This window comes from Penicillium roqueforti (assembly GCF_015533775.1).
Source record: "Penicillium roqueforti strain LCP96 04111 chromosome Unknown scaffold_11, whole genome shotgun sequence".
Taxonomy (NCBI): Eukaryota; Fungi; Ascomycota; class Eurotiomycetes; order Eurotiales; family Aspergillaceae; genus Penicillium; species Penicillium roqueforti.
Window position 1 is genome coordinate 1 of NW_024067575.1, and position 24,993 is coordinate 24,993.

A 24,993-nucleotide genomic window follows, 5' to 3' on the forward strand; every position below is an offset into this window, starting at 1 on the left:
CCCCCCCCCGACCCCCCCCCCCCCCCCCCCCCCCCCCCCCCCGCCCCGCCCCCCCCCCCCCCCCCCCCCCCCCCCCCCCCCCCCCCCCCCCCCCCCCCCCGTACAGATCTGCGCAGGATCGAAATGCAAATTAACCAAACTATTTCAACCAAACAGAAAAAAGCAAAAAGTGAGGCAAGGTACAAATGATTCTAAGAACAAGCGGTGAATGAGAGACATATTGGTTGAATTGCGGACGTTTATCTGATCGATTCCTATCCAATACACAGTATTACGAGTACGAAGTCCATGACTTTACCCAACAGGGGGTTCTTATGGTGTCTACTAAGTCTAGTACGCTACTGAGTAGTTCTCGTGAATCTCTGCGGCGACACAAAATAGTTCTAGTGAGGTGGAGACCGCATATCGCCGATTCAGTGAAAACGAGAAAGGGGCTGTTCACGATCTGGTCTGTTCTCAGATGCACGATCGGCGTACGAGGGTGTACGGATTATGTATACTTAACCTCTTCATCAGGTGACTATGAGGGCACCGACCGCCCGTGTAGCCTATAACGTACGTTATGATCTCGTGGAGGATCCATCGGACATCCCCGTCGCATTGCATTGCATGAGCCATGCTCTTCCCCAGAGTAGCGAAGCATTCTTACTCTATTTTCCTTAGCCTTGTATGGTATACGGAGTACAAAGTATCTTGCTAGCTACTAGTGTGTGTTACTCACATACCTCAAGCGAGAGTAGTATTTATCCATGCCATATTCCCCTATATCCACCATTGATTTTCTATACACAGTTCTATTTATTTTGCACAATTCGACTTTCCGGAGATATCTCGGGCAGGATTGGAATTGCAACAGGTATATCCATCGGTACCTGACTCAAGTAACACTGACCCTTGTTACCCTACGGTTGTGTACCCCGAGGGTAACAGATAATTTCTCCCGAAGCTTGAAAATGACAGCCAAGAATGACAGATCCAATTGCAAGAAGCAAAGATACGAATTGGCCTGAGGATTTCAATGTTGACCGGTCTAGACTTGTTCCTGCTCCTTCTCCGACATAGTAGTGGAAATAATGAAGAGTAATGCCCTTGCCCTAAAAAGATCGGAAAACCTCTCCAATGGCGTCAGGCCAGCTGGATCTACCCCGAATTTTCCTTAAAAACCCGATTATTACTAGCGACGCGATTTCCGTCTAATTAAAATCCGTGGTAGAATTAAAATCCTCTGAATTTTGTCACACATTTCTTTTGTTTCCGCTCATTTAACTGGTGCAAAGCAAAGAATCCGACGGCAGCAAGCATAATGATTGGTACTGCGACCAAATAAGCGAGAGTACTCCGTACCAATTGAAGTCCTCTTCAGTGTTGGGATTAATTTGTCAGACCTCCCTAGTCACCTTTTGCTTTGCTTTTGCTACGTTATCTGTCTTCCAGACGCATTCCATCCCGGCAGGTTTCGAGAACGAATCCTTCCAAGTGCCCAAATAAAGCAGGCTGATTTCACATTCGGCTTCCTCGTGGTTAAGTCGAACAAGCGGGGTCTTGCTGGATATTTGGGTAGTATCCATCTACCTAGACCGCTCAAATGAGAATACCTGTTCTATAGTAGAGCGTATTATATGTTGTAGAAGCCCGCCGTCCTACGGTCCTTGGTACCACCTTGATAGTCAACTACACTCCTTCCCCAACTGCTATATTCTCTATACTCTCTATAGTCTGTATCTGCTCTCTGTTTCTAGCCCTTACCTTCCCAATTGGACAATGTTCAACATGCAAGATGCAAGGAAATGGTGAAGGTTCCCGGGCCGGAGGGGACCGCAGTGGGTCGTAGTGGAGAAAGACGAGGGCTGGATTTTAGCGCCGAAACCGCATGGCAAATGGGGGAGAGGTTCCCCTCTTTTTCACAGCCAAGAGATGCCTTCTACGCCCGGTGATTGGACCACTATCCAACCTGCTGTTCGGCCCTTGTATTGGATGAACCCCGTCGTATCAACAGCATGGCAACGGAGACAGCAGATTCGTCCACCCAACGATCGGCCTATTGCTCACTTCCTCATTTCTAGCCGTGTCAGCTCTCGTGGATGTCTGATGCGGTCGATATTCCGAACTCCCAAGGTTAGGATCCGCCTGCCCACATAATTCTGCCCCAGTCTGGTAATATTTCCCTCGTTGTATGGACTCTGTTCAATCCGTGCAATCTATTCCATGTGGATTTGCTCTCTCTCTCGGTCTACTTCACCTTATGATTTGTGTTTACTGGAGATTAAGACCCTCGGATCCGGGTTGGTCACCTCCACAGTCGGAACCTTGCCTCGCAATATACCCTATAGGGACAGGAATCTGAATGTTGAGTCTCCGATTCAACGGTTTGCTTTTCGGCCAAAATGAAGATATTCCCAATGAAGATTCTTTTCACGGAAGCAGAATCAATAGTTTGCCTGCCGCTATCCTCTTCCCGGTCCACTCTGATCGCCGTTCTCGCATACGATGTGCATGGATGTCAAGCGGGCTTTAGGTTGAGCGGTTCAACGATCCGCTACCCGGCTCCCAGCAAATCGAGCTACAAACTGGGCTACCCTTTGAACGAACCCCGTCCTTCTCCGGATGATCAACCCTGATTTAACCCAAGTTTCTTGAGATGAGACCCTCAGCCTCGTCAAGGCGAGGCCGACAACGGCCAGCCACAGGTTATATTGCCAGTATATAACATACATATGTACTCGGTACCGTCGAGTCTGCCATCCTGGTTGGAAGGTCATACGGGAGAATGAAAAGAAGAAAAAAAAAAGATCCCACAAATCCCAAAAAAAAACAAGAACAAACCGCGTTAGCCCTGAGAACGAAGATTTCCATACCTTTACACCGTAATACGCCAGACGCATTGGGCCTGACGAGATGCAACCCCTGCCGCAATATATCGCACGGCCAACCAACCAGACGCCGTTCCTCCTATATTTACAGGGATGATTTTGAAATTGAGCAAATATTAAAATCGAGATATTATTCTGGCTATTCTTATATTTTTTTTATATTTTTTTTATTATTTTGGTTGGAACTTTTCACTGTATTGACCAATCACCAACCGGGTTGCTGGATAACTCTCGGGGGGAAAGGTTATCATGGCTTTTTCCGGTGGTCTTTCTCGTGCCAGTTGCAATTGATATTCACTGTCGTTCTGTCAAATCCACGCGATATGATCGTCCAAGGAATTTTCCTTTTAACCCCCATTGCCTTACTCGCATGCTCTTTTACCTTCTTGCAGATTGTATACTTTATACACTTCCCTTCTACTTCACTTAGGTGGTCTATAGAGCTACCTTCTCGGGACAATACTCTCTATCAGAGCAATTCTATATAGGTCTACGGAAGCAGTGGAACATGCATCAGCTTTTATTGTCTCACACTTAGATTGTTTCATTGTTTCCCGAGATCTCGTTTGTCTCTCTTTCTTTGATTTCCTCCCGATTCGAGCCTATCACGAAAACCAAAACCCCACCAAAAAAAGCCCTACCTCCATTGTTCTTGAGATCCATTGTCCATGGAGGAGCCCGCCATGGAAACGGAGACTCATCATGAGCCAGAGAGCGAATTCCCCCATTCGCCATGGGTGGAGATAGGCTCATTTGCTTCTCCTCAGCACTCGCCCCCCATGCACGAATATAGTGGGTTCGACTACGGCTCATCGCAGCTCATGGCTGTGGACTCGTATGGCATGTCAGTTCCGCCGCCCTACGCCTCCATGCCCCTACCCATGCCTTCGCATTCCTGGCCTAGCATGCTCACGACACACTCTCCGTTTGTTGCGTCTGGATTACCTGCTTCTACCACCCCGACATCGGTGTCACCTTCGGCTACCATGTGTCCGGTGCGAAAGACCTCCACTGGAGGGACTACGCCGCGCAGGACACTTACCGACGATGATCGCCGGCAAATGTGTATATATCATGAGGAAAACAAGACTGCAAAGCAGACTGATATTGGAGGTAAGCATTATCTCTTTTGTCTGTGTTCAGGAACTAGGTTGACTTTGATGTGCAGCGTTGTTTGGAGTCGAGAGAAGGTATCATTTCGACCTCGCTTTTTATTTGATTCAATCTAACATATACAGCACTGTTTCCAAAGTCCTTCGCCAGAAGGAAAAGTATCTAAACCCTGAAGATGGGAGTCGGTCTCCTATCAAACGGGCTAAGGGCAGAGTCCCCGATATTGAGAGAGCTCTATCCAACTGGGCAAAGAACCTCCACAGCCAAGGACATCCCCTAAGCGATGAGATGATCAAAGAGAAAGCACTTTTCTTCGCCAGTATCTGCGGCTGCCCTGAAGGCAAGGAAAAGGTCTCCACTGCAGCCTGGCTAGAAAAATTCAAGCAGAAGAACAATCTCCTCGGCGCAAAAATGCGCAGAGGATCTACCGGAATTCGTAGCTGTTCAAACAGCCCAATTCAGCTCAATACAGAGTTCGGGTCTGCTCTTCGAAGCCCTGGCAGCCACTCGCCCACATCCTCCATTGATAGCTTTGGATCCCCATTGTCCCCAACGAGCCAAGAAAGAAACAAACACGACATGGCTGAACTGCCCGATCTGACAGGGGGATACCAACACGGATATTCCAACAGCACAACCTCACTCGACACTTCTTCGGCGGGTATGGTCAGCCCAACAACACCAACGAGCCAATCCCGTCTCCCGTTCACCAACAGCGACACCAACCGACTGCACAGCCAGACCTCCCCTCCCGTCCCCATTGATCCAACCCTCCTATCAGCCGATGACACCACAGACCCGCATCGCCAAAAGCGCGAACTCCAGCAATCTCTTACGGTCTCCACCCTGCAATCCCCACTGGAAATGGACGACTCCAAGCCCGCCATGTTCCCGGTCCGCCAGACAAACGTCATCAAGCGCAATCGCAGCAACCCTGAGATCACGACCAAGTACATGCCGCCGCGGTCAAAGTCTACCACCATCTCGCCCGTCAGCTCTCCAGGATCACCGACGCAGGACGAGGCCCGTCGCGCCCTTGAACTCGTCATCAACTACTTCGACCATCAGCCTGCTGGTCTGGCGGCACAGGAGTACATGACCATCGTAAAGCTAATGGAGAGGCTTGAACTTGCCAGGAGCCAGGCTGGCTTTCTGTTGAGTGGCTTGCCGCGCATTGATGAACATGAGGATATTCATATCCCGCATGTGACGAAGAAGCGGAGCATCCACAATTTGGGATGAGTCCTTGCGCAAGTTGGATTTTGCATTTCTTGTCTCTTTTTTTATGATTATTCCCCCACTGTCTTTGTGCACTGCTAGTTTCATTTCTTCTTGAGGCATTCCCTCCTTCCCCCTCTAACATTATCTGCTTTACTTTGATTCGTGATTCCCCATTCTCTTCTTCCTTTCCTTCATCTAGTGCTTTTGCTACTCTGTTATTTTTTTTTTTTTTTTGATCACTTGTACGGAACCTTTCTTTATATCCATTTCTTATTTCTCTAGTCCGCGATGGCAACGAGATATAAAACCTGGGCAACCAAACAAAAACATACACATATCCAGAGGGCGACCTCTACTTTCCTTTGGAACTTTTTTGGGTGATGGATTTTATAGGCGCACACATACCCTGGTATTCCCAGTCTGGACGATGCATATGGAATAATGGACAAATGGCAATTTGTGATGGTATACGGATTTGGGATCATCGGCCTCGGACTTGGACTCGGGAGTTTTACCGCTTGCTTTCTTCTTCGGGTTTTTTGCTTTTTTTCTTTTGCTGTTGGTTTTCTATATCCCCCCCTGTCATTTGTTTTCTCTAGCATTCTGTTTTCCTTGATCTCCTACGGAGTACATTGTACTGAATCTCTTTCTTACGCTCTTTTCATACCAATTTTCTTCCCTTTCTTTTTTTCTAAAAAACTGGGCTGCTCACGCGGAAAGGACATGAAATTTTCTGGTTCGCCTATAGATGAACCATGGCAGATTAATTTTCTCTATTATACCCCCGATATCTTTCTACAATCACACTATTTTTGAGTTTGGAAGTTATGCTAGTCATAAGGCATATCTCATCAATTAAGGTCTGCTGATAATAACAAAGCCGCAAACTATATGTACTCTATACAAATGCAGGCGGCACTGACGCTATCCCACGATCCTCCAGTAAATCTTCAACACTGCGCTCAGCCATTTCAGGGAGTACCTTGGCCAGAACTGTCTCGATAATGCTCCAGACTAGATGTTTATTGCAGTACTCATCTGCAAAGAGGTCTAGAAAGTCTTTCTCGATTGTGTCTAGGAGATGTAATTCCTCGCGATCAATCCCCGCAGACGGATCATCGTCTGTGCGCAGCCGCTCAGCGGCAAGTTGACCACATGCAAGTGGACAGGGGTCCGAAGGCAAATGCGAATGCGACGGCGCCAGATTTTCCTTCCCCTCCTGGAAAGATTCATGGGGCGCCCTTGGGGGAGTTGGTGGGGACGACGTAACGAGATGGGGCAAACTGTTGGTGCTGCAGGTACCATCACTACTGTAATGCGGTGGAGGCGCCGACGAGGGAACACCAAGGAAAGTTCGTACGACGGAGCGCGGGATAACGGCCAGGAGACTAGCTGCACATCGTCGCTTGATAGCGGCGATCTCCGTCCTAGATGGGCCGTTCCTTTTTACGGTTTCGGCCGGGTCATTTAGCTCTGATGGTGTTGGGACATCGGCTGCAATGGCAGAAAGTGACGATTGGCGGCCTGAGGTGGATGTTGAGGTACCCCTCCCATTATTGCCGCCGTTGCTGCTGTTACCCGCATTATTGGTTTCATTAAAGATACCGGCATCAGGGCCCCTGACTCCTTCCACAATAGGAGTATTTGAGACCGTGGGTGCGAAGGCTTGCTGAATGGGCGTCGAGGTCTGCACCGACTGCAGAGCCGAGGACGGAGCTTCAATATTCCCAGCCGCTATCTGAGATATTGGACGGGTATTGGCCGGGAACAAGGCGGTCCTTGTTACAATAAGAAGGTTGGGCAACAAAGTGGGGGTCAGCACGTACTCCTCGATAGTCTCCCGGAGGAATCTGTAGCAGTTAGCAAAGGTCTCTCTCAAGTCATGACGTCGGAGCAATTGAGCAAATTCCCAAAAAAGATAATAAATTAATTGAAAAAAAAGTGAAGAAAGAATCTCGACTGTGGAGCTCCCCGGGACGTTGTGGCTTTTTCCCCTTCTCGCGCATGTTTAGTTAAGGAAAAGTCGAAGTTGCCATCAAATCAGGATTGGCCGTATGGAGTGGGGGTGAGGCGGAGCATGATCGGCCTAGGCAGAGATGAAGGAGCTTGGGCCAGGACAAGGACTGGGATATCATTTTCTCGCACGTCAAAGAGAAAAAGACCTCTTCAGCGGGTAACATCCCGGCAGCGTTCTCCGTACCTGGAGCACAAGCGGGCTTATGCTCCAACCTCGGTCAGCTTACAAATTCCAATCCTTCCCGACAGGAATTTCGCTCATTGGGCCGAATCCAGTAATTCACTAGCCTCGACTGGGGCTGTTTCTTTTTTTCTTTTTGCGCCAAAAGAGGCCTTAGTTCACTTTCACCGATGGGTGATCGGCCCCATTTTCCTTTTTTCATTTTCTTTCTCTTTTTTGCTGGTGCACGATTCTTGCCAGGATGCGATGTCATTTCTTTGTTTGGTAAACCAAGCGCTTTGAAAGTTGGCAGATGTTGCAATCATCAAGATTTCCAACACAAAAGTGGACGAGCGGTACGGAAAGGGCCGGGCCCCGGCGCTATCACACACAAAGGATTTTTCTGTCTCAAAGGAGATTCAGAGACGGGGCATCCGCGGGCAGCCCACAGACATCCCTGATTGACAAATTCAAGTCGCTCGGGCCAATTTGAGGGCAACCAATCCGATGCCAGAACAGCCTGGTAAGACTGACGGTAATGACCGTACAGTAAGGAGATCTCGTAAGGTCGTAAGATGACCGTAATCCCTCGCACAGGTAATTGCAGCCTTCCAAGGTTACAGATCAAGTGACCGACGCAGCATGCGAGCAAGAGGCTTCATGTCCCACCTTGACTCGCACAAGTGACACTTGACCCGTAGATTGCGTTTCGGAGATCGTACCGTTGCTCCACAGTCTTTGATTCCCAAGGCCTGAGCCCTCGAGTGTTGGGGCGTTGAGGGGTTGCAGAGAGAAGCAGCAGACTGAGAAAAAAAAAAAAAGAAAATAGAACAAGAACTTACCTATCTAAGATTCCGTCCGTAGCGCCGACCCTGCCTGGGCCTGCCAAAATAAGGTATTGGGATAGGGCAAGCAATCCACTCAGCCATGGCGTTCTCCATGAGAGTCCCAGGATCTGCGAAATCATGGCATACATCCGGTAGTCGAGAACCGGCCGCCTACGTGTGATGCCATCGGACGACTCCATCCCATCTCTTTTTTGGTCGATGGGTAAGGCAGGTGAAACACCAACACCGTGCGAAGAAGGGCCTGGACTCGATGCAACACGAAATAAGCCTATCGCAATGAAACGCAAGACGACGTAACCAAGATAAACCGTCTGCAGAAGGTTCCATATCCAAGCAGTGGCCGAGAACGACGCCGGTGGCTGGTCCGGGAGCTGCTCATCTTCGGTTGAAAGCAAGCCGAATTTTTCTAGTCGATTGGTTCCAGCGTCCGGGGCAGATTTTGTGTCATCTTGGTTTTGACGGTGTCCCACTTGAGCGGCGAGTTTGCCCATAGTTTCCCAAATGAACCATCCTTCACATGCCCTGCCACTGACTTGGTTTCCTAGAATGAGGTCTGCTATGATATCAACCACAAGCGCCCGGAGACTGCTGTTCTCGAGATCTTCCGTTGGAAGAAGAACTGCTAGGATACCGTTGGCGAGTAGTCGGCGATAGACCGCTTCGTTGTCTGTCTGCTCGACGATTGTATCTGGATCTCCTGGATCAGGTACTGGAGAAAGACCAGGGTGTGGGTTTAGCTCATGATAGATTGTACGGTATGATGTCGGTAGACCAGAAAGATGTGACTGTTGCCTGGCCAGTCTGTATGCTGGAAGATCATAGTCAGCAATGTTTCTCGGAACAACTATGGATTCCGACAAGAGGGACTTTAGAACGGTCAAGTCTCACAGATTACATGTGCTTCCACCAGGCTAGGGATTTCATCCAGGGCTAATTGTGCAACGTCGATTTGGCGCAGCCTCTGCTCGAGTGCACGCGTGCAATGCGCGATTACTTGTAGAACCTCATTCACAAGAGCCTGATCGGGGGTGATCTTCGAGTACCACGAGTAAACAAATTCTTTTATTATGATGGCGAGAAGGGCGTAGAGTTGACGATCAACGTCATTGGAGCTCGTGAGGGGAGGTAACAGCTCTTCCGGAGGCTGTGGGGAAGATGCTCCGTGGCTGCTTGTCTGGGGGCATAGAACGCGTCGGATTAGAGCGGTGGTGGCCTTGTCACTAACGGAGTCCAGATCATCCTTGCCAGTATCTCTTTGTGTACGGAGTCGAGATGAAGGACGCGAAGGAGGCTGAAGCGTCGTTGGGGAAGGCAGCGCGGTGGATCTGGAGCTGGAGGTTGTCGGCCCAGCCTTAAGATGAGATATCGGCTGAAGGCCGGGGCGGAGCGGATCATTCATTTCATCGCACAGATGTTTAGAGTTGGTTCAACACATATCAAGGAAAAAAGCGTTCTCTGTTAAAAGCAGTAAGGTCGACATTAGAAGCGTTGATAATCTGTATCGACCCAATTGGGACCATAGGGCTTAGGGCTTCAAGATAAGCCTTATCTCCCTCCTTTGATGCGGGGATCTGTTTATGTCCGGCCAAATGTACTTAAGAGCCCAAGTGGCCTCTTGATTTTCAATTCCATTTGTTGCTCTAAGGTATCCACCATGTTAGACCAAGTTAATCAATATAGTCCTACTCCCTTGTGGTTAGATTGCGATCCTGGTCAGTCTATCATGTTCCTTCCGCCTTCTTATTACTGACTGTTCTTAGGCCACGATGTAAGCATCAAAGAAATTCTAGAGAGACATTTGTTAATACGATACAGGATGCTTTTGCAATTTTGATCGCCGCTCATCACCCATATTTGAAGCTTCTTGGAATCAGTACTGTCCATGGAAATGCATCATTAGAGAAGACAACCGCCAATGCCGGCAGCGTCTTGGAAGCGATCGGAAAGCCTGACATTCCCGTCTATCCTGGTAGCAATAAGCCATTTTCACGGCCTGCTCTTCATGCACCTGATATTCACGGTAAGTTGATGCTGATATCAGGAGCAGAATGTTTTAATAACACTTTCCAGGCGAGTCCGGTCTTGATGGGACTGACCTTCTTCCCAAGGCCACTAGAGCACCCATCACCGATAAGAACGCCATTGTGGCCATGAGAGATGCTCTTCTTGCACAACCCAAAGGAACTCCTTGGCTGGTTGCAACGGGTACATTGACCAACGCCGCACTGTTGTTTGCCACATTCCCCGAGGTAGCTGAACACATCCAAGGGCTGAGCATTATGGGTGGTGCCATTGGTGGAGGATTCACCGATGCCCCCATGAGTAGACTACCTGGTGAGAAGGCTAGGATCGGAAATGTGACCCCATGGGCTGAGTTCAACTTCTATGTACGTTCGCAAAACCTTTCATCCTTCTCTGGCTCGTCTAATCACGATGGTATTATAGTGTGACCCAGAGTCTGCTGAGTCAATCTTTAGCAACCCAGTTCTTGCTTCTAAGACAGCTATTATGGCTTTAGATCTCACACATCAGGTCTTGGCCACACAGGCTGTTCAAACGCGCATCTTGTATGGCTCGATCCACTCGGCCGAGGATCCTACTATCCTTCGGCAGATATTGCACGCGCTACTCACTTTCTTTGCTGCCACATACGAGAAAACCTTTGGTTTGACCACCGGGCCTCCATTGCATGATCCCCTTGCTGTGGCCGCGATCCTGTCGACGCTGAACCCAGCCTTTGCCAACGTGCACCCCAATCAAACTCTCGCTTTTGATGACAAAGGCGGCGAGCGTTTTGCTTTGAGTATTGTCACCGATGGAAAGCACGGGAAAGATGTATCTATTACAGGTCAACTGGGGCGCTCGATCGCTACTCCTGTTGATGGTCCGGGTGTTGCTATTCCCAGGGGTGTTGATCTAGATGCTTTCTGGAACATGGTCCTACAATGTGTCCAGCTGGCCGATGATTGCAATGCTGCACGCGTGGCCTGATTTGCAACATTTTAGATGGTCTGTAAATCCTTTCAGGGTTCTGGTTAATATTTAGACTGTGATTTAGATCCTCAATTGCACATAGAGCTCCACTGTTTAGGACAATATCTTGATGGAGACTGTAGAACAGGATTTGCCTTCCAAATAGTCACAAGCTGTACTCCGAGAAATTTCATTCTTTGTTCTTAGTACCTAGATACTGACTCATGACCATATGCATTGTTTATCAAAGCCTTTATTTGGCCCGTAGACAACCCGACAGGCAATCTAATAGGAGGTAACCAATGCCCCCTAAACGCAATTTCCCTTTAAATGAAGAATCGGGTTGCCAACATGGAGAGCCATTCAGGTTTAATCGCTAGGATATGGCAAGCTCGATGTAAGCTTGTTCTTCATTTAAAGGGGTTTGAATGACCTATATAGATCACACCATTTTGGTATGTTTGTTTTGCAGAACAGGGGGCTCCACGTTCTTGGCTTTCAGGGGATTTGACTCTCAGCTATATAAAATTCAATAAGAATACGTAAAAATCAACTTGGAATCCCTATGAAGTTCAATGAAGTCCACGGATTCTTCCAGAGGCCCTGAGCCGGTTGAAAGGAAGAACGTCATACGTTGCGGGCCTCTCCACATCCCCAAAGTCCTAGAAGCACAACATCCGACACTTTCTCAGGCGATTCGTGGACATCTTTCCCCGGACTTAATTGTTTGTTGCTACACATATATTGGTCTCTTGGCCTTGCATGGCCAACGTCGATCCTGCACACCCCTTGACGGCGCATTCTGATCAGAATGCCGCCTCCTAACCCAGTATGTTTTATCCTTGCAACCCACCCCAGTATAATTTGTGAACTAATATCTTTTAGTACGGCACGCCACTCTCCCCGACGACCGCGGCACCTGACCCTCCGCGCCGATCGTCGATTCCCACACCTGCCCCTGTGGAGACCGATAATGCTCACGATGACAACGTGAACTTCCTGCGATCGCGACCAGCTCTCTTCAATCCGCTATTACCCTCCCTGAGCCGACAACGTCGCCGTCGTTATCCGACTAATCCGCCACCACAAAACGAAGACCGCATGGAGGTGGATGATCCCACGAACCTGCGCGCGTCTGTTGAACTCAACCGTCGCATCCCTATTGTCCGCCACCAGGAGAGATCAACCGACATGCCGAACTACGAGGGCCGAATGCCCAACTCACGGTCGTTGTATGGATGGGCACCCGGCTCTGATGACGAGGATGGTGCTGCGCGCGAAGAGTCGGAAGACGATCAGATGCAGCCTTTCCTCAGTGCTATCTCAAGTCGTGACCCACCCCCCGCACGACCTCCGCGCAATGAGGCCCTGGGCCCTGCGCAACTGATGCCGCATGATTCTGCGACGTTACCGCGTAGTAACCAGGCTCGGACATCGATCTCTGCAGTGGCGGCTTTGTTACAATCTGCAAGGCGTCAGCCCCGGCTTTCGAGGAGTCGCACACTGGAGAACTACATCATCGATCGCTATTCAGATATCACTCCAGAGGAGGACGCTGAAAATACAGCAGCGGTCGCATCTCGGGGATACCGCTACCGTCCTACGACGCGCGGTGACCCACACAATACCAACCTCACCCACAACGACCTACGCGCTCGGGCTGCCGCTCATCGCCAGCTACACTCGGACACAAGTATGCGCAACGTGTTAGGGGAGACCATCCACTATCTCGAGCGCATTCGGCATTCAAACTCTCTCGAAGATAGTATGCGTGTCTTGGTGGACAGTCGGATACCCTTCTCGATGGATAGCAAATCTTGGAGAAACGCGAACTTCATTATGTACACTCGCAACATCGCACCACCCGCGGAGTGTTCATGGCTTCGATCTGGAATGGCCTTTTCAGGCTGCCAAAGAGCTGCAAGTGCCGGGTGTTCAATATTGTCGCAGCGTATTGCTAGTCCGAACGCCCCCAGTGAGCCTGTCATTGTAAATGGAAGTGAGAGTGCACGAATCAGCGTTTCTACTACAAGTGGCCGCCGATACTTAGCTAACAATCGTGATGAAAATTGGCCTGTCAAGGTCACGATACACCAGATCAACCACGAGGACATGACATTATCCGGCACTATGGAGGCCTACAACATTCCCGATAAGACCTCGCCCACCCACGACGCACACATTGTGACTTTCTTGGAGGGCGAGATCATCGATTTCAACAATCACACGCTGGCGACAAAGAACTTCAAGGCAGATGCAGACATTGATAGCACATACTGGCGTGAACTGCAGCCGTTTAAGGATCTGACAGATGCTGAGATGGCCCGGAATCTTGTGAATCGGAAATGGATTACCGAGGAATTGTCTCAAGGATGGATCTTGATGAGATGGAAGGGTAAGTAGCGAAAGATCATGTATGTTTTTATTTTTTGCTAACATGCCGTAGAGCGATGCTTCATCACCCCAACAGATGCTCGTCAAGGTCTTACTATTTCCGGATTCTACTACATTTCTCTTCGCCGTGAGGACGGACACATCGAAGGCCTGTACTATGACCCAGGAAGCTCGCCTTACCAGCAGCTCTCTCTAAATCCAGAAGTATCGAAAATGGTTCGCCCTTCTTACGCCTTCCGCTGAAAGCAAATTTTCTCTGCATATCATTTTCTTCTTGTCTTTGCTTTAGCCCAGAATAATCTTCTGGTGCTCTCTATCTGAACCTTCGGTGTCTCTGGTTTGGCGTTCGGGAAAACGTCAGATGGCATCTGACACGGTGTTTGCATAGCTCGGCGGTGTTTTTCTTGTTCGGTTTATTTCTATTTCTTGTGGAATAGATCTGTGGTCATCAACTGCTGCAATCCTTCTGCCTTGTTTCCTGATGTCTTGACTACGTGTCCTATGTGTTTTGTATCTATGGACAAAGATGTTTTCTTTTTGGTTGCCCTGGGACTCCGGAAATGAGGAAATTCCACTTATCTCAAGGGCCTTGCAGATCATCACCACATGCTCATTATGTATTTGACATATCAGAAACTAACCTGATCTCATCGAGACAGCAATTGAAGTATCTCAGAACTCGCGCAGAAGTGTTCGGCCATGTCCAATCAAAGACATCGGCAAACTCGACTAATCATCTCTCGGCCTCTGTGAATCGAATTGACACTACCATGAGAAAAATGACTGGGGCTTTCCTATTTGTCTCAGCTGCCTTGACAAGATCATTCACTGGATGACGAATAAATCTCTCGACCACAAATGCCATGCTGGTTAGAGATAACTTGTAGATCACCCGCGCCTGACAGATGCCCATTGATGCCACGATTGCCACTTGAGCGGTCGACTTCTCAAAGCCAACATTGGAAACTATTGCGATGACACCTCATTGTTCTAACTGTGACTTTAGATAACCCCCCTCCCCATCATACACGGCCTTTCCGTGTCCATTGCATACAAGAAGTGGGTTACAAGGAGATCTTGTTTGTCCGTTCAAAGTTGTGGTATTACGAAGCTACCTTTCAGTTACCTCTACGTTGGGTAAGCTTCGGCGATCCAATCAAAGTGTTGGCTGCGATGGGACCATCCATCCCTGAGAATTGTGTATCTCCGAACTAATGGGCAAACATGTCATTCATAGGACTGTTCCTCCTTATTGTTTTCTTCCCGGTCGTTACGTTACGGCGCTTGTCAGGAGCTTTTACAATTCGGAGTCCTCCGCGGCCTACGGGTTTCGATTGGGAATTTGATGGTGTTGCTACTCTGCTAACCAAATAGCTCACCTTGAACCTTCCCTTTCTTATGTTTGATTGTGCAGGGCCAACGTTGGGCTTATCCCGCCTCGTAATTTGACATTCCCCCTAGGTATCGCTCTCGGCTCAATTATTCATGGTCGGTTCATTCGTCGGTAAGTTGGATGCTAAGTCTAACTATCGAATCAGAACTGTGAAATATAAAAAACCGTCTATTATTGGGTTAAGAACAACGGTTATCTCTTTCGCAGTGCTCCTTTTCTGGTGCTCCAGCTCTAACTATCTTAGTCTGATCCCAGTGTTCCTTGCAGGAACCGGAATGGCGGGCCTATTTACCACATAATTTGTAGCTTTGTCGGCACGGAGTCGAGGTGGGAAGGTAGACAACAATTACTGCCTATTCTGTTGGCCAACAGCTCGGATTGATCATCGGTGAAACAACCTCAGCAACAATAGTACGAACTCTATCTGCCAACGACCTTCCGGAGCTTGCTAGATTATCTCAAATCGCCGAGGTGAGCATGAAGTCCTTAGTGGAAGCAATAGTCTTTCCTGCAGCCTTTTCAAAGAGTCATTTACGACGATCATCCGGGGACATTGCCTGAAACAATTCAATTGCATGTTCACAGAGCTACACGGCTTTCGAGCCATTCCAGGTACGTATGACTGCCGAGGCTACAGTGCCGGGACTAATTGTCGAATATGGTTCCTTGCCTGTGCACCATTTTAGCGGAACTGATATCGTACTCCGACGATATTCGATATCATGAGCACATTGGATGACAATCGGGGCTCGAGTAGCCCCTGGTTGTTATCGATTAGGGTATCTCGAAGATTCCGGGTTGAACGCGAGTATATCTGATACTTAGGAATATCCACATGGACGGACCAGGCTAATTTCAGCATTCCAAACGTAATAGGAATGAGATTAGAGATGATTAAATCACAAAACGGAGGATATTGAAGGCCTCCCCGCAGATACCTATATCGCTTTAAATTAGGCTTCTCTTAGCTTCCCGCATGTACTTGCCCGATTGCGGAAGGTGTGAGGAAGTCGGAGTTCCCGGGTCGCGTGGCTGCGTGGAGTCGGCTTCTTATCTTTCTCTGGATGTGCAGGTACAGCCCTGTGTGGGGTCGATTTCTGCATTATTTATTGCAATCGATCCCCGGGGCTGTTTTGCGATCTCCAGAGCTTCGCCATGCATTTACAGCACCTTTCGTTTTTGGTCGCGATAGCAGGCGCTATCCAGCCTGCTATCGGTGCGCCTCATCGCACTCGAGCTGAGGGAACGTGCAAGAAGACTAAGGTTGCAATCTTGTAAGTGCTGGACTTCTTATTGATCGATGTCAAAAGCTCACCAAGTATAGGGGAGGTGGTGTGGCTGGTATTACTGCTGCTGTAGGTTTCCCCTTTGCTTTATCTTGGACTATCACTGACAATTTCATAGCAAGCCCTAACGAATGCTTCCGTGCACGATTTCGTGATTCTCGAGTATCGCGATACTATCGGCGGTCGGGCTTGGCACAAGTCGTTCGGTGAAGACAAAGATGGGAAGCCTTATACTATTGAGATGGGTGCCAATTGGGTATGCATGTTTCAGCTACAGGAAAGGACACCGCTGACAGGTCAACCAGGTACAAGGTATTGGCAGGGAAGGAGGTCCACAGAACCCGATCTGGGGCTTGGTAAGTCTTGAACATACCTTCGATCGGACACGAACTGACCTCGGACAGGCTAAAAAATACGGATTGACCACCGAATGGGCAAATTATGACAATGTCTCTACCTACAACAAGGATGGTTATTCTGACTATAGCGATCTCCTCGATGCCTATGACGACGCCTATGATATTGCCAACCAGAGGGCAGGTGAGATTCTTACTCAGAATCTCCAGGATCAAAACGTCAAGTCTGGCATGGCCTTGGCTGGTTGGAACCCCAAGGTACATGATATGGAGGCACAGGCTGCTGACTGGTGGTCGTGGGGTAAGTTATCTCTCTTGCAGATGCAACTAGCGCGATATTAACATCTTTGACTAGACTTTGAGGCTGCTTACTCCCCAATAGAGAGCTCATTTGTCTTCGGCTGTGCGGGCAACAATTTGACCTTCAACTATTTCAGCGACCACGATGAGTTTGTTTTGGACCAGCGCGGATTCAATATCATTGTTAAGAAGCTCGCCTCGACTTTCCTCACTCGCAATGATACCCGCCTTCATTTGAACACCGAGGTCACGAACATCACGTATTCGGACGATGGTGTCACTGTTCACAACAAAGATGGCAGCTGCGTTGAGGCAGACTATGCTATTACCACATTCTCGCTGGGAGTTCTGCAAAATGGCGCAGTGAACTTCTCCCCAGAACTCCCCGATTGGAAGCAGGAAGCTATTCAGAAGTTCACCATGGGAACATACACCAAGATCTTCTTCCAGTTCAACGAGACCTTCTGGCCCTCGGAAACACAATACCACCTCTATGCTGATCCTGTGACCCGTGGCTGGTACCCGATCTGGCAGTCACTATCTACTCCCGGATTCCTCCCGGATTCTAACATCATTTTCGTGACCGTGACCAACGAGTTTGCCTATCGGGCCGAGCGCCAAACAGACGAGCAGACCAAGCAGGAAGCAATGGCAGTTCTGCGCAAGATGTTCCCGGAGAAGGATATTCCCGAGCCAACTGCATTCATGTACCCACGCTGGACCTCAGAGCCCTGGGCTTACGGCAGTTACTCCAACTGGCCTCCTTCCACATCTTTGGAGATGCATCAGAACCTTCGTGCCAACGCTGGCCGGCTCTGGTTTGCCGGTGAGGCTACCAGCCCGACCTTCTTTGGCTTCCTTCACGGTGCATACTATGAAGGACAGGATGCGGGTCGACAGATCGCGGCTATCATGCAGAAGCGGTGCGTCAACGCAGACTCTGCCAAGTTGAGAGAGTGTGGGCCTCGCAAGCACTATGAAACCCTGCACGGCACCTCGCCATACTCCGACTACACTATGCTCAATGGATGGGCCGTGGACAGTTCGATCGACAATAACCTCGAATGAGCGGAGAGAGCCCCTATACAGGATTGCGACTCTTGAAGTAAACTAATTGAGTTTGTTCAATATCATAATTGTAGTCTCCATGTGAACAGAGCTCAGGGGAGCAGTTCGTTTGTATTATTTTCCAATGTTATCACATTTTTCGTCCCTCCTGCTCTCAATTTACATAATAATGAAAGATATCCACATGAATTTCTTTTCTCCGAAGCTGCTACGACGCAATCCACGTCATCAGAACTGCTGAAGCCTAAAGCAGCTTAGTGGCGTGCGAAGGTGTATAGCGGTCAGTGGCCGAATGCCTGATTTTGTAGAGCTGATGCCTTAATATGCCGTAATAACTATGCCTTATTTTAACTGACAGAAATTAAAATACTGAATTAGAATGAAGCTATCTACGCCCAATATGTACGAAGTTCTTGGTTATGGATCGGGCAACAGCGTGATCGCCATCATTGGGTTGGTATCGGCTCCATTAGCGCTTGTTTACTTTGGGACGATCACTTAGAGCTAAAGCTCGATCGAGCTTTTAAGATGAGTGCGAACCTTTTTGGACCTTGAGAATATGTAAATGAAGCATTTCAACTCTTATCAACACACTATGTATGCTTTTCGGCCTGGCAGCAGCTGTGGCTCACTGTGACCTGTCTATACGGAAAGAACCCACAAAGTCACCTCATTCAAAATCCAGGTTATGGCACTTTTATGCAAATATTTTGCTTTTTCCTCGCAGCCATGGTCCATAAACCCTGAATATGATCGGAATGGGAATCATGATTGCGGCTAAACATCCAAGTAGCGTGCTAGCCCATTGAATTCCCATATTTTGAAACATCTGCCTCGCGAATAACGGAAAGCCCGCAGCTACTGCTGACCGAAGAATGATGTTGGCAGCGACAGCTGAAGCAGCGCTACAATTCAGGTTAGCAGAGTGTCTTGACTACTTCAAGTAGAGGGGCCAAGAACTTACATTGGCAAATATGCATCGACGAGATAGTTGAAGCATGGAAGAAATATGCACAGCACACCGAAGCCGATGAATATCCCGGCTGCGGCAGGTACAACCCAGTGAATCTGAGGGGTGAACCCCGTCCAGCCAAACCTGATGGACAGTTAGCTGACATCATACATCATTCTAATAGAAAATCATTCTACTCACCAGAAGAGACCTATTGTAAAGACAGGCGCTCCTAAGAGTGGTGGAGCGAGGCGCCACTCGGGCACTGGGATGCCTTTATTCTCTGCCAGTCTCCTTGCATAGGCCAACTGTCCGAAAAGAATAAAGGAACATGCAAGTACCACGCCAATGATGAGGCCAATAAACATTAGACCAGCAAAAGCAGGAGTCATTCCGTGAACATGCTCGAAGACGTAGGGATATGCCTCAAGAAGCGCATAGACAATGCCGTAGATGAAAGACATGTAAGTTGACACGACGAGAATAATAGGCTCTGTGAAGAGCAGCTTCAAAGGAAGTGTGAAGTATTTCTCCACGAGATCTGCGATGCTGACCTCGACATCCTCATGTCTGGCACGAATATTGCGATTTCGGGACTCTTTGCGGATAGCAGTAGCCTTCGTCACGAGAATAGAAGCCGGATATGTCTCAGCCAAAAAGAAATAACTCAATAGCGCAATTGACAGGCTGAAAATTGCCGGGATATAAAGAGTCCATCGCCAGCCAAGATAACTCGACGCAATGAAGCCACCCACAAAAGGAGCCGTAAACGGCCCCACGAAAACGGTCAGGGCGTACAGCGAAATTGCAGCACCACGAGTAGCGTTACTGTATAGATCGGCTAATACAGCGGGAACAACAGTCAATTGGCTTGCGCCAAACATGCCAGCGAAGAAACGGCATATGATCAGGGTCTGGATGTTTTTGGCCACTGCTGATGCAATAGTGAAGATTCCACCGCCTAACATTGAAATTGTCAGAGGCCATTTCCTTCCCCGTAGCTCTGATGCAGGTGCCCATATGAGGGGTCCTGTGGCAAAGCCAAGGACGTAGAGGGTTGTTCCCAGTGTTCCGACCTCTGTCCCGACCCCGAACGCTTTGCTTGCTTTGTCGATTCCCGGTGCGAAGATGGCGCTTGTTAGTGAGACGATGAAGGTGCCTGAGCAGACTAGTGTAGAGTTAAAAATCCTGAATGTGGTTAGTTTGCATTCAGAATATCCAGATCTTTGGCTGATTTGGACTTGTGGCTTACTTTGTAGACAATCTCCAATTCTGAGGATGCTCGGGGTCATCGGTCCCTTCAAAATCAACATAGCTTACTGTGTTGGAAAGAGCTGGCGGAAGTGCGTTATTGGCTCCTATCAGTGTCTTCTCATGCATTTTGGACTTGATAGAGTAGCGACGTGCAGACACGTTCTGTCGATGAGCTTGATGGTTGGATGTCCAGGTATGCTGAATTCAGGCCGAGCTTCCTGTACTGTGGTGGAATATTGAGTTATGAACACTAATAAATAATGGGTGTGCATGTTTTTGTTCAAACAGCTTTTTGATCTCCCAATGTATAGAAGCGGGTATTGCGGAACAGAGAATTTTACCAGCCAGGCACAGCAAGGCGCCCGCAATTTCCGCAAGGCTTTGTACCATGTGGAACTTCAAAGCAAAACTAAATTACAAGGTCTAAAATGAGGCAAGACAATGTTCACACAGAATTAGATATGTCTCAAAAACTTAAGTGCCTCTAGGTAGGGTTCATCTAGCTCCACCCAAGAAACTTGAACTATCAATCATATCCGAATTCAGAAATTGATCAAGGTCATCCCTTTGCAAACCGGGTAGATCAGCAACCAAAGCCCCTAGCCATGAGTACTCTTCCGCGCTTGGAAATTCTTGCGGGGATAGTCCAGCTGGACGTTCTTGTTCCTCCATGTTCATGATGTCATTGAAGATCGCAATATCATCTTTCCTCCGTTGTTGATGAAGCATAACCAGCAAGAGAGCCGCACTCCAGGCTTCTCTCAAGGTGTTTGTATCGTAAGTGGAGGCGACGAACTTCAGTGTCTGCATTGCTTCGGGGAGTAGCGCTAGCGATTGGCGTGTGTCCATCACAAGCAAGAGACATATGATGTGGAAAGGTACATTTGCCATATGTTGCCAGGGAGTGCAGTTCGCGACCATAGTGCGTGAGCAAGAAAGTCCCTTTTCCAGCACCGCTAAGGCTTTTTCTGCGAGGAGAGGAGAGATCTCAAGTTTCTCTGTGTGAATTCTGCGCAGAATGCAAAGCACAAGATTGCATTGCGCCATGGCCGAGGGAGGCTCATTATGGACTCTTTCTAGTATCTGCACAAGCGTTTCTTCTAGCTTGATATCATCTTCTTTTGGCTTTCCTGGATCTAGGCTTGCCGATAATGGAATAAGCCCCAGCAGCTCATGCGTGTAGTCACCCTCGATAGTTGATGGGAGTAATGGCAGATCATTCTTTCGAAAGGACACTCTTGATAAACCAAGATCATAAGAAGTCCACATATTCAGGTGTAGTGCCACGCCGAAGACTCGCCTTTGGATGTCTGGATCAAACTCCGTGTCAATACTACGCGGAAAGACTGAATCAGTAGACTCTAGATGGAATCCTGCAGCTTCCACCAAATGCATCAACTTCGAGCTCGCCATCCATGTTGAGTGAGGCAGATCTGTCATTCGCATATAGACGACTCGCAATGTCCACCCAACGAGAAGGTCTACGGGGGGAGCCCCACACAGAACGTGAGAGTCGAGAATAGATTGTGCGGATGCGATGAGATGCAACTCGGTGATGGTCATGTTTCGTTGGGAATGCAAACAACCTAGTGCAGCGACCCCACCTAGAACACTGTCATATAGACTACTAATCATGGGAGACTGCCACCTAGCCTCCAGTCGCTCAAAAAATTGAGAAGAATCAATAAAGCCATAGTATGGAGCAATCTTGGTGAAGTAGACCTGAGCGAGGGTCCTCATGTGTTCCAATGATGTGATATCCGTAATTGACAGCACAGGATATACAGCTTGAGATTCAGACGACAGTTGTCGCTTTCCAATATTCCAACCGAAAAGGCTAAGTTTTGGCGCTTTCGCAGGATCGATATTCAGACCCATCCTCCGAACAAACGCAGCACCGGAGTTTGCCCACAACCGACGATCCAGCCCGTGTGTATCAACCGAGTCGGTTTGCTGTGGAGGCCTTGGATCTGGACCAATTTCTCTCTGTGGTTGTTGGGGAGGATGGTTCCTCTGTCGTGACTGACGTTTGTAGTGGCAATCATAGCCCCATTGACTGCAAGTTTCACAAGGTTCAGCGCCATCGCATTTTCTTTTACGCTCCCGGCATGGGTAACAGGCAACTCTAGTGCGCATTCGCTTGAGGTCGGAGTGTGGCATATCTTCGAACAATAAGCAGGATAGAGATCCCGCAATTTCCGAGTGGAATGGGATAAGTAGGGTATCACGGATGGAATGAGTGGGCAGTGGATATTGCGGATATTGCGGGAATGGCATGTGATGCCCGAGGCCTTGCAACTTCCTCCAGCCACATTTGGTGTTTGTTTTGTATGCGGACATTGTGGGGTTTCTATGGTGACGTCAACGATTCCTCGGCAACTACAAAACGCAAGGCACCACACAACTACCGCTCTCACTGCCATATTATCCAAATAGCAATATCTACCAACTATCCCAAGCATCAAACTATGGCGGCAAGCTTGCTATCGCGATACCCATGGGTATCTACTCCATTCGTGGTCAGCGCACCTATGAAAGTAATGTCCGGTCCAGCATTGGCAGTAGCCGTCTCTCGCGCTGGTGGGCTAGGGTTCATTGGCCCCGGTGCCAAAACACAGGATACAAGTGATGATCTCGAGAAAGCATCATCGCTCATACACCAAGAGGCCGGCATAAAACCAACTCCCGGCTCGACACTGCCTGTCGGCATAGGATACCAGCTCTGGGCTGACGACATCAATGTTGCCGTCGCCGCTATCGAAAAGTATAAACCATGTGCAGCCTGGCTATACGCTCCACGCCAGGGACCCAAGGAATACGACGACTGGTCTCGCAAGATCCGCCAAGTATCCCCTGACACCCAAATCTGGATTCAAATTGGCACTCTGAAGGAGGCGAAGGAGCTTCTTCTGAACAGTGAGCGACCAGATGTCATTGTCCTGCAAGGAGCTGAATCTGGTGGCCATGGTCGGGCGAAAGACGGAATGGGGCTTATGGCACTGTTTCCCGAAGTGGCAGATGCCATGTCAGGCAGCCAAATTCCTTTGTTTGCAGCTGGCGGAATCGCAGATGGGCGCGGTGTTGCAGCGGCTTTGTGCCTTGGAGCTTCGGGCGTGGTGATGGGGACTCGATTCCTGGCTGCTAGTGAAGCACGCATTAGCCAGGGCTACCAGGACGAGGTTGTACGTGCGGTCGATGGTGCGGCCTCAACCACGCGTACGCTACTATATAATCACCTCCGAGGCACTTTCGGGTGGCCGGAGCAATATAGTCCCCGGACTATCGTGAACAAATCATTTGTTGAGCGGCAGGAAGGGAAGCCCTTCGAGGAACTGAGAAGACTTCATGATGAGGCTGCTAAGACGGGCGATAACGGCTGGGGGCCTGAAGGGAGACTTGCGACATATGCAGGAGCCTCTGTGGGACTGATACATGGTGTGAAACCTGCAGAAGATATTGTCCGCGAAATTCGAGAGGATGCATTGGAAAGAATTCAGCGGCTGTGTCCCCGAAAGGAGTAACTTTCAAACAAATTTGTTGCATAAGCCGAGCTAAGATTCAGCCTTTATCTCAATTCAAATACCATTTCCTCCAAGCTTGACATCTTCCGCAAAGACTATCACTGGCATAAGTTGGCCTTGCAAAATCCAGAGCAGCATTGACTGCCCGACTCACAGCTCATAGTATTCAGCCCACAAGTACCATTCCACTCACAGTACGTGTTAGTCTCATGCTGAAGAACACACGATATATGCTCTTGGCAAGGCCTTTCAGCAGAGCACTGTATTCCGCGAGCATCCTCATCTTTCATGCAGACCATCTCCACATTAGAAGCTCCAGACCAATGAAAATGAGTCGGACGACACTGCAGGCCAGAAGGTCACCCAGAGCCCTGCAGAAAACGCGAGTTTTCTGCAACAGTCATACACTCTCCACTCGAACAATTGTCCCCCAGAACATCGACTGTCTCCTTCGCAATGTCTGCCAGTCTCAGAGGTTCACTGGCAGGTCAGAGAGCTCGAAGAGCAGTACATACCATAATCCGGGTGGTTTGATTGACAGTCCAGTTCACTGGAACAGCTGTCATTGGGGCAGTTGCTTGGACTCTTGGCAGATGCATGATCACTTGAGAATACATGTTCCTGTCTGTCGGCAGGAGAATGAACTGTCGTGCATTTAATGCTTCTGACATGTCTACCAACACTATCGCCAACAGCTGGTCTGAACAAATTTGCATGGGGTCGAGTAAATGTGAACAGCTCGTTGTTGCAAGAGTTATCGCTAGATAATTTAACACCATAAACCTGTAGTCAGAGGCTATTTACTTAGGAGTACATTGAGCAGATCATGTCTTCCTTGACCTCGGACGGACATGGGACGTAGATTGATCCAAAATTTATGCGGCTGATACTTTCGTCAACAAAACTTCATGTTTTTGGGAATAATATTCAACTTACTAGTCGGAAATGTTGTCAAGATCCATGCAATTTCCATCAGACGCAATGAGCACTCCTTTTCGGCCAGCATTTATTGCGAAGTCGTGTTCTTTAAGAATCATAGCCTAGATAAAGAGTAAACAAGTTGATCCGGTGTACACACTCCATATAGCCGTACCTGATTAGGGACCATCCTGATCATACTGGCAGCCAGTGCCAAAGGCACGAGTGCAAAAATATAGACAAAGCTAGACATTCTTTTGATTGATTGCGATGTTTTAAAATAGTCAATGGTGAGTAGTAGATCGACTGCTGTGTAAGAAGCAACCTTTATACTCGACTTTGCTATCCGA

General features: G+C 48.7%; 8 protein-coding genes across 8 annotated transcripts; 5 read left to right on the forward strand and 3 right to left on the reverse strand.

The window, feature by feature from the left end:
• Positions 1-3,538: 3,538 nt before the first annotated feature.
• LCP9604111_4897 (transcriptional regulator family: Centromere protein B, DNA-binding region) lies at positions 3,539-5,225 on the forward strand (the record flags this gene model as incomplete). The annotated part of the gene is made up of 3 exons (XM_039072646.1): positions 3,539-3,983; positions 4,039-4,060; positions 4,109-5,225. 3 exons carry the CDS (start codon positions 3,539-3,541, stop codon positions 5,223-5,225), a joined length of 1,584 nt encoding a protein of 527 aa, XP_038928868.1.
• Positions 5,226-6,102: 877 nt separating this feature from the next.
• On the reverse strand, positions 6,103-9,627 carry LCP9604111_4898 (PXA domain-containing protein; the record flags this gene model as incomplete). The annotated part of the gene is made up of 4 exons (XM_039072647.1): positions 6,103-7,054; positions 8,014-8,049; positions 8,223-9,036; positions 9,117-9,627. The coding sequence occupies 4 exons, from the start codon at positions 9,625-9,627 to the stop codon at positions 6,103-6,105; spliced, it is 2,313 nt and encodes a 770-aa protein (XP_038928869.1).
• Positions 9,628-9,882: 255 nt separating this feature from the next.
• LCP9604111_4899 (uridine-cytidine N-ribohydrolase) lies at positions 9,883-11,219 on the forward strand (the record flags this gene model as incomplete). Its single annotated transcript, XM_039072648.1, has 5 exons — positions 9,883-9,940; positions 9,989-9,996; positions 10,044-10,248; positions 10,299-10,615; positions 10,674-11,219. The coding sequence occupies 5 exons, from the start codon at positions 9,883-9,885 to the stop codon at positions 11,217-11,219; spliced, it is 1,134 nt and encodes a 377-aa protein (XP_038928870.1).
• A 793-nt stretch (positions 11,220-12,012) lies between these two features.
• On the forward strand, positions 12,013-13,838 carry LCP9604111_4900 (GID4/VID24 family protein; the record flags this gene model as incomplete). Its single annotated transcript, XM_039072651.1, has 3 exons — positions 12,013-12,030; positions 12,087-13,596; positions 13,648-13,838. 3 exons carry the CDS (start codon positions 12,013-12,015, stop codon positions 13,836-13,838), a joined length of 1,719 nt encoding a protein of 572 aa, XP_038928871.1.
• A 2,305-nt stretch (positions 13,839-16,143) lies between these two features.
• Positions 16,144-17,998, forward strand: LCP9604111_4901 (uncharacterized protein; the record flags this gene model as incomplete). Its single annotated transcript, XM_039072652.1, has 6 exons — positions 16,144-16,262; positions 16,313-16,343; positions 16,393-16,530; positions 16,580-16,630; positions 16,679-16,931; positions 16,986-17,998. The coding sequence occupies 6 exons, from the start codon at positions 16,144-16,146 to the stop codon at positions 17,996-17,998; spliced, it is 1,605 nt and encodes a 534-aa protein (XP_038928872.1).
• Positions 17,999-18,695: 697 nt separating this feature from the next.
• LCP9604111_4902 (MFS transporter) lies at positions 18,696-20,330 on the reverse strand (the record flags this gene model as incomplete). Its single annotated transcript, XM_039072653.1, has 4 exons — positions 18,696-18,903; positions 18,963-19,094; positions 19,152-20,138; positions 20,203-20,330. 4 exons carry the CDS (start codon positions 20,328-20,330, stop codon positions 18,696-18,698), a joined length of 1,455 nt encoding a protein of 484 aa, XP_038928873.1.
• A 369-nt stretch (positions 20,331-20,699) lies between these two features.
• Positions 20,700-22,544, reverse strand: LCP9604111_4903 (transcriptional regulator family TF; the record flags this gene model as incomplete). Its single annotated transcript, XM_039072654.1, has 1 exon — positions 20,700-22,544. The coding sequence occupies one exon, from the start codon at positions 22,542-22,544 to the stop codon at positions 20,700-20,702; it is 1,845 nt and encodes a 614-aa protein (XP_038928874.1).
• A 128-nt stretch (positions 22,545-22,672) lies between these two features.
• Positions 22,673-23,725, forward strand: LCP9604111_4904 (nitronate monooxygenase; the record flags this gene model as incomplete). Its single annotated transcript, XM_039072655.1, has 1 exon — positions 22,673-23,725. One exon carries the CDS (start codon positions 22,673-22,675, stop codon positions 23,723-23,725), a length of 1,053 nt encoding a protein of 350 aa, XP_038928875.1.
• Between the last annotated feature and the right edge of the window lie 1,268 nt (positions 23,726-24,993).